The following is an 8,802-nucleotide window of genomic DNA, read 5'->3' as shown; positions in this document are numbered from 1 at the left end:
CACATAAACACACACACATATACACACACTCACACCCATATACACACATTCATATACACACACTCACACTCATATACACACACTCATAAACACACACTCATATACACACACTCATATACACATACTCATAAACACACACACATATACACACACTCACACCCATATACACACATTCATATACACACACACACATACACACACACATATACACACACTCACACCCATATACACACATTCATATACACACACTCATATACACATATACACACACACATATACACACACTCACACTCATATACACACACACATATACACACACACATATACACACACTCACACTCATATACACACACTCATATACACACACATATACACACACTCACACTCATATACACACACTCATATACACACACACATATACACACACACATATACACACACTCACACTCATATACACACACTCATATACACAGACACACATATGCACACACTCACACTCATATGCACACACCCATATACACACACTCATATACACACACTCACACTCATATACACACACTCATATACACAGACACACATATGCACACACTCACACTCATATACACACACCCATATATACACACACACATATACACACACTCACACTCATATACACTCACACTCATACACACACACACTCATATACACTCACACTCATACACTCAGTCATACACACACACCCATATACACTCAGTCACATTCACACCCATATACACACATACACTCATAAACATATATACACACACCCATACACACACGCATATTCATTCTCATACACGTACTCACAAACTCACAAATACACACACTCACACTCTCACACTCACTCACACCACACACACAAACTCACACTCACACAAACTCACTTTCACACACTCACACACCCTCTCGTAAGGGGAGACTGTGGAATAATGTTACTGTCAGACGATTAGTAACCCACAGCCTAATATAAGGTTGAGGGATGTGGATTTTGATCCCACCAGGACAGATGGTGAATTTTGAACTCAATACAAATCCGGAATTAAAGGTCTAAAGATGACCATGAAATTGTTGTTGATTGTTGTAAGATTCACTAATGCCCTTCAGGGGAGGAAGTCTGCCATCCTTACCCGATCTGGCCTGCTCACAGGCAAAGTGAGTTCTGATGAAGCTCTTGAATGAACAGCAGGGGGGGAGAAACCCGAGGAAAGAAAAGGAACCCAATGTCCGTCTGTCCGTCTCTGAGAGCGTCTCTGGCAGGCCCGGAATGAGTTGCCCATTCCTAATTGCCCGTGATCTGAGTGGCTGGCTCGGCTGGTCCAGAGCTCAGTTAAGAGTCAACCACATTGAATCACAGAGTTGTTATGGTGCAGAAGGCGGCCATTCAGCCCATCGTGTCTGCACCGTCTCTCCAAATGAGCATCGTGACTCAGTGCCGCCCCCTGCCTGTTCCCCAAACCCCTGCACATTGTTTCCATTCAAATAATCACCTCGTGCCCGCTCGAATCTCTCGATTGAACCTCCAGGCCGTGCATTCCAGATCTGAACCACTTGTGTGGACAGTTTCTGTCCGCCACCCCCATTATTTTAAACATCTCTATCAAATCTCCTAAAAACATAGAAAATAAGAGCAGGAGGAGTCCCTTCGAGCCTGCTCTGCCATTCATTATCATCATGGCTGTTCATCCAACTCAATACCCCCCCATACCATTTAACCCCTTTAGCCCCAAGAGCTATAACTAATTGAGGCTGGTTTAGCATTGTGGGCTAAACAGCTGCCTTGTGATGCAGAACAAGGCCAGCAGCACGGTTCAATTCCCGTACCAGCCTCCCCGAACAGGCGCCGGAATGTGGCGACTAGGGGCTTTTCACAGTAGCTTCATTGAAGCCTACTTGTGACAATAAGCGATTATTATTATTATTATCCCTTCTTGAATTTCTCTCAGCCTTCTTCCCTCCCAGGGGAACTGTCCCAACCTCTCCAACCTATCCTCGTGACTCAGGTTTCTCATCCCTGGAACCATCCTTATAAACCCCATGGGCCTGGAGTCACAGGTAGGCCAGACCGGGGAAAGTTGGCAGATTTCCTTCCCTGACGGCCTCTGGTGAGCAGATGGGTTTTTACAACAATCGAAGCTTGCTTCATGGTCACCATTACTCGGACTATTTTCACATTCCAGATTTATTGACTGAATTCACATTCCATTCTGCCGAAATGTAGGAAAAGGGGCAACTAATTGATTAGGATTGGGAGGTTCAGGTGTTGAGAGATGTGTGAAGTAACCTGTTCAACATTTATTCTGTCGACTGAGAGGAATACGTCCTGACATGAGTGGGTGATTGAACTTTAAAAGGCTCCACTCTTTTTAAAGTGATAGATTTATGTTTTCTCGGCTTCATTCTTACAAAATTGAGATTTGACACAAGGTTCCAGGGACCTAGTCTTCCCTCGGTGGGTTCAGAGGTTACTCTCGTGCACGTCTCCTGCGTCGTTGGCCAAGTTCCCGTTTTCATTCAGACACTTTGCCCGATATGTCTCGTAAAAAATGTTGTGCGTCACCTCCTTCAGGTCTTGGAGGTGAGTCCTGCAGAGAGAACAGAGCAGAGCACGCGGAGGTGGCAGGGGAGGCATGCGGGACGGCAGAGAAAACAAATGACAGGGGGAATGGAGCAGGTTAGAAAGAACAAGGGGGACATGGAGAGGAGGAACGTGAGAGGGAGCAGGGAACAGGGGAAAAGGGGAAAAGCAGTCCGAAGAGAGATAGAAAGAGAGGCCAAGTGAGAGACAGAGAATAAAACAACAGGGCAACAGGATCAGAACGGGAAGATAAATTGAACGAGGTGACAGAGAGAGCGAACCGAAGAGAAGGAGACAGTAAAGGTGGTAAAGGGAAGGGAAATGGTGAACCGCGAGAGAATAGAGAATTGAGGAAGGAGAGAGGTTGGGGTGGGGTGGGAGGTGAGGTTGGGTTGGGGGGTGAAGTTGGGGTGGGATGTTGGGGGGGGAGGTGAGGTTGGGGTGGGGGGTGAGGTTGCGGTGGGGGGTGAGGTTGGGGTGGGGGGTGAGGTTGGGGTGGAAGGTGAGGTTGGGGTGGGAGATGAGGTTGGGGTGAGGTGGGAGGTGAGGGTTGGGTGGGAGATGAGGTTGGGGTGGGGTGGGAGGTGAGGTTGGGGTGGGATGTTGGGGGGGGAGGTGAGGTTGGGGTGGGGGGGTGAGGTTGGGGTGGGGGGTGAGGTTGGGGTGGGGGGTGAGGTTGGGGTGGGGGGTGAGGTTGGGGTGGGATGTTGGGGGGGGACGTGAGGTTGGGGTGGGAGTGAGGTTGGGGTGGGGGTGAGGTTGGGGTGGGGGTGAGGTTGGGGTGGGATGTTGGGGGGGGGGAGGTGAGGTTGGGGTGGGGGGGTGAGGTTGGGGTGGGGGTGAGGTTGGGGTGGGATGTTGTGGGGGAGGTGAGGCTGGGGTGGGGGGTGAGGTTGGGGTGGGGGTGAGGTTGGGGTGGGATGTTGGGGGGGAGGTGAGGTTGGGGTGGGGGTGAGTTTGGGGTGGGGGGTGAGGTTTGGGTGGGGGTGAGGTTGGGGTGGGATGTTGGGGGGGAGGTGAGGTTGGGGTGGGGGGTGAGGTTGGGGTGGGGGGAGAGGTTGGGGTGGGGGGTGAGGTTGGGGTGGGGGTGAGGTTGGGGTGGGATGTTGGGGGGGAGGTGAGGTTGGGGTGGGGGTGAGTTTGGGGTGGGGGGTGAGGTTTGTGTGGGGGTGAGGTTGGGGTGGGATGTTGGGGGGAGGTGAGGTTGGGGTGGGGGGTGAGGTTGGGGTGGGGGGTGAGGTTGGGGTGGGGGTGAGGTTGGGGTGGGATGTTGGGGGGGAGGTGAGGTTGGGGTGGGGGTGAGTTTGGGGTGGGGGGTGAGGTTTGGGTGGGGGTGAGGTTGGGGTGGGATGTTGGGGGGGAGGTGAGGTTGGGGTGGGGGGTGAGGTTGGGGTGGGGGGTGAGGTTGGGGTGGGGGTGAGGTTGGGGTGGGATGTTGGGGGGGAGGTGAGGTTGGGGTGGGGGTGAGTTTGGGGTGGGGGGTGAGGTTTGGGTGGGGGTGAGGTTGGGGTGGGATGTTGGGGGGGAGGTGAGGTTGGGGTGGGGGGTGAGGTTGGGGTGGGGGGTGAGGTTGGGGTGGGGGTTGAGGTTGGGGTGGGGGGTTTGGTTGGGGTGGGGGGTTTGGTTGGGGTGGGAGGTGAGGTTGGGGTGGGGGGTGAGGTTGGGGTGGGGGGTGAGGTTGGGGTGGGGGGTGAGGTTTGGGTGGGGGGTGAGGTTGGGATGGGGGGTGAGGTTGGGGTGGGGGGTTTGGTTGGGGTGGGGGGTTTGGTTGGGGTGGGAGGTGAGGTTGGGGTGGGGGGTGAGGTTGGGGTGGGGGGTGAGGTTGGGGTGGGGGGTGAGGTTGGGGTGGGGGGTGAGGTTGGGGTGGGGGTGAGGTTGGGGTGGGGGGTGAGGTTGGGGTGGGGGGTTTGGTTGGGGTGGGGGGTTTGGTTGGGGTGGGAGGTGAGGTTGGGGTGGGGGGTGAGGTTGGGGTGGGGGGTGAGGTTGGGGTGGGGGGTGAGGTTGGGGTGGGGGGTGAGGTTTGGGTGGGTGGTGAGGTTGGGGTGGGGGGTTTGGTTGGGGTGGGGGGTGAGGTTGGGGTGGGGGTGAGTTTGGGGTGGGGGGTGAGGTTTGGGTGGGGGTGAGGTTGGGGTGGGATGTTGGGGGGAGGTGAGGTTGGGGTGGGGGGTGAGGTTGGGGTGGGGGGTGAGGTTGGGGTGGGGGTGAGGTTGGGGTGGGATGTTGGGGGGGAGGTGAGGTTGGGGTGGGGGTGAGTTTGGGGTGGGGGGTGAGGTTTGGGTGGGGGTGAGGTTGGGGTGGGATGTTGGGGGGGTGAGGTTGGGGTGGGGGTGAGGTTGGGGTGGGGGGTGAGGTTGGGGTGGGGGTGAGGTTGGGGTGGGATGTTGGGGGGGAGGTGAGGTTGGGGTGGGGGTGAGTTTGGGGTGGGGGGTGAGGTTTGTGTGGGGGTGAGGTTGGGGTGGGATGTTGGGGGGGAGGTGAGGTTGGGGTGGGGGGTGAGGTTGGGGTGGGGGGTGAGGTTGGGGTGGGGGTGAGGTTGGGGTGGATGTTGGGGGGGAGGTGAGGTTGGGGTGGGGGTGAGTTTGGGGTGGGGGGTGAGGTTTGGGTGGGGGTGAGGTTGGGGTGGGATGTTGGGGGGGAGGTGAGGTTGGGGTGGGGGGTGAGGTTGGGGTGGGGGTGAGGTTGGGGTGGGATGTTGGGGGGGGTGAGGTTGGGTGGGGGTGAGTTTGGGTGGGGGTGAGGTTTGGGTGGGGGTGAGGTTGGGGTGGGTGGGGGAGGTGGGTTGGGGTGGGGGGTGAGGTTGGGTGGGGGGTGAGGTTGGGGTGGGGGGTGAGGTTGGGGTGGGGGTGAGGTTGGGGTGGGGGGTTTGGTTGGGGTGGGGGGTTTGGTTGGGGTGGGAGGTGAGGTTGGGTGGGGGGTGAGGTTGGGGTGGGGGGTGAGGTTGGGGTGGGGGGTGGTGAGGTTGGGTGGGGGTGGGTTGGGTGGGGGGTGAGGTTGGGATGGGGGGTGAGGTTGGGGTGGGGGGTTTGGTTGGGGTGGGGGGTTTGGTTGGGGTGGGAGGTGAGGTTGGGGTGGGGGGTGAGGTTGGGGTGGGGGGTGAGGTTGGGGTGGGGGGTGAGGTTGGGGTGGGGGGTGAGGTTGGGGTGGGGGGTGAGGTTGGGGTGGGGGGTGAGGTTGGGGTGGGGGGTTTGGTTGGGGTGGGGGGTTTGGTTGGGGTGGGAGGTGAGGTTGGGGTGGGGGGTGAGGTTGGGGTGGGGGGGTGAGGTTGGGGTGGGAGGTGGGGTGAGGTGGGTGGGGGGTGAGGTTTGGGTGGGTGGTGAGGTTGGGGTGGGGGGTTGGTTGGGGTGGGGGGTGAGGTTGGGGTGGGGGTGAGTTTGGGGTGGGGGGTGAGGTTGGGTGGGGGTGAGGTTGGGGTGGGATGTTGGGGGGGAGGTGAGGTTGGGGTGGGGGGTGAGGTTGGGGTGGGGGGTGAGGTTGGGGTGGGGGTGAGGTTGGGGTGGGATGTTGGGGGGGAGGTGAGGTTGGGGTGGGGGTGAGTTTGGGGTGGGGGTGAGGTTTGGGTGGGGGTGAGGTTGGGGTGGGATGTTGGGGGGGAGGTGAGGTTGGGGTGGGGGGTGAGGTTGGGGTGGGGGGTGAGGTTGGGGTGGGGGTGAGGTTGGGGTGGGATGTTGGGGGGGAGGTGAGGTTGGGGTGGGGGTGAGTTTGGGGTGGGGGGTGAGGTTTGGGTGGGGGTGAGGTTGGGGTGGGATGTTGGGGGGGAGGTGAGGTTGGGGTGGGGGGTGAGGTTGGGTGGGGGGTGAGGTTGGGGTGGGGGGTGAGGTTGGGGTGGGGGTTGAGGTTGGGGTGGGAGGTGAGGTTGGGGTGGGGGGGTGAGGTTGGGGTGGGGGGTGAGGTTGGGGTGGGGGGTGAGGTTGGGGTGGGGGTGAGGTTGGGGTGGGATGTTGGGGGGGAGGTGAGGTTGGGGTGGGGGTGAGTTTGGGGTGGGGGGTGAGGTTTGGGTGGGGGTGAGGTTGGGGTGGGATGTTGGGGGGGAGGTGAGGTTGGGGTGGGGGGTGAGGTTGGGGTGGGGGGTGAGGTTTGGGTGGGGGTGAGGTTGGGGTGGGATGTTGGGGGGGAGGTGAGGTTGGGGTGGGGGGTGAGGTTGGGGTGGGGGGTGAGGTTGGGGTGGGGGTGAGGTTGGGGTGGGATGTTGGGGGGGAGGTGAGGTTGGGGTGGGGGTGAGTTTGGGGTGGGGGTGAGGTTTGGGTGGGGGTGAGGTTGGGGTGGGATGTTGGGGGGGAGGTGAGGTTGGGGTGGGGGGTGAGGTTGGGGTGGGGGGTGAGGTTGGGGTGGGGGGTGAGGTTGGGGTGGGGGTTGAGGTTGGGGTGGGAGGTGAGGTTGGGGTTGGGGGGGTGAGGTTGGGGTGGGGGGTGAGGTTGGGGTGGGGGGTGAGGTTGGGGTGGGGGGTGAGGTTGGGGTGGGAGGTGAGGTTGGGGTGGGGGGTGAGGTTGGGGTGGGGGGTGAGGTTGGGGTGGGGGGTTTGGTTGGGGTGGGGGGTGAGGTTGGGGTGGGGGGTGAGGTTGGGGTGGGAGGTGAGGTTGGGGTGGGGGGTGAGGTTGGGGTGGGGGGTGAGGGTTGGGTGGGGGGTGAGGTTGGGGATCCGACACAATTGGACAGGTTGAGGGGAAAGAGTGAAGTTTAAATTTGTGGAAGACACGAGGTCAAATTCGAAAAATGTAGAAGAGGAAAAGGTATTGAGAGGGGGATGGTATGAATAAAGAAATATAGAAATGGAGAAAGGAACATGTGGTGAAAGGCGAAGAGCAGAAATAGAAAGATGTGGAGGGAGATAAAGAAAGAGATTCATGAACCATAATGAAAGGCAACGTGTAAATCGTACGTGTATAAGAATTATCGTTACCTAACGATGAGGTCCCGGAGAAGTGGAAACTCACAGTGAGTGACATTCTCAACTAGAAAGAGACAGAAAGAAGCATCATGTCAGAGATTGCTGCAACATGTGGGAAGAAAACTCCTTCAAAAGAATCCATTTACAGGATGTGGCCGTCGCTGGTTGGATCAGCAATCATTGCCCATCCCTAATTGCCCTTCAGAAGGTGGTGGTGAACCTTCTTGAGGTGTATGTACACCCACAGTGCTGTTAGGGAGGGGTTCCAGGATGTTGCCCCAGTGACAGTGAAGGAACGGCCGATATATTTCCAAGTCGGGGCGGTGAGTGACTCGGAGGGGAGCCTCCAGGGGGTGGGGTTCCCGGGTATCTGCTGCTCTTGTCCTTCTAGATGGTAGCGGTCGTGGGTTTGGAAGGTGCTAAGGAACCTTGGTGAGTTACTGCGGTGCATCTTGTAGATGGTACACACGGCTGCCACTGTGCTTCGGTGGGGGAGGGAGTGAATGTTTAAGGTGTTGGATCGGGTGCTTTGACCTGAAGGGTGTTGAGCGTCGAGTGTGCTGGAGCCGCACTCAAATAGGCAGGATATTGAGAGCATTCCCGCAGAAAAATCTCCAGGAATCCCATTGAGCAAACTTCCATTGTTGGGCAAACGACACCACTTTCATTGTTGGTCAGAATAAGTCTAATTGAGAACCACAAAAAAGCGATAATTCACCCGGTTGCGAACAATGGGTCAGAGGTCAAAGCTCAGAGCTTGAACGCTCTGCCCCCTGTCCTGTCCCCTGACAACCGCCACCTTTCAGGGATCAGATGTACCCAAAGAACAAAGAACAAAGAAATGTACAGCACAGGAACAGGCCCTTCGGCCCTCCAAGCCCGTGCCGACCATGCTGCCCGACTAAACTACAATCTTCTACACTTCCTGGGTCCGTATCCCTCTATTCCCATCCTATTCATATATTTGTCAAGATGCCCATTAAATGTCCCTATCGTCCCTGCTTCCACTACCTCCTCCGGTAGCGAGTTCCAGGCACCCACTACCCTCTGCGTAAAAAACTTGCCTCGTACATCTACTCTAAACCTTGCCCCTCTCACCTTAAACCTATGCCCCCTAGTAATTGACCCCTCTACCCTGGGGAAAAGCCTCTGACTATCCACTCTGTCTATGCCCCTCATAATTTTGTAGACCTCTATCAGGTCGCCCCTCAACCTCCTTCGTTCCAGTGAGAACAAACCGAGTTTATTCAACCGCTCCTCATAGCTAATGCCCTCCATACCAGGCAACGTTCTGGTAAATCTCTTCTGCACCCTCTCTAAAGCC

At 57.4% G+C, this 8,802-nt stretch overlaps 1 protein-coding gene across 2 annotated transcripts in view; it reads right to left on the bottom strand.

Moving 5' to 3' along the window:
* Positions 1-2,376: 2,376 nt before the first annotated feature.
* septin3 (septin 3) overlaps positions 2,377-8,802 on the bottom strand; it is a 172,972-nt gene continuing 166,546 nt past the window's right edge. For both annotated transcript variants that reach the window (XM_072491975.1, XM_072491977.1), the window contains 2 exons: positions 7,491-7,542; positions 2,377-2,600 (listed from right to left, as the gene is read on the bottom strand). In XM_072491975.1, the coding sequence (XP_072348076.1) occupies positions 2,474-2,600; positions 7,491-7,542 (179 nt within the window). In that variant the 3' untranslated portion in view covers positions 2,377-2,473. The remainder of the gene's footprint in view (positions 2,601-7,490; positions 7,543-8,802) is intronic.

The sequence above is a fragment of the Scyliorhinus torazame genome, chromosome 29, assembly GCF_047496885.1.
Source record: "Scyliorhinus torazame isolate Kashiwa2021f chromosome 29, sScyTor2.1, whole genome shotgun sequence".
NCBI classification, from domain to species: Eukaryota; Metazoa; Chordata; class Chondrichthyes; order Carcharhiniformes; family Scyliorhinidae; genus Scyliorhinus; species Scyliorhinus torazame.
This window is presented reverse-complemented; position numbering and strand designations above follow the sequence as displayed.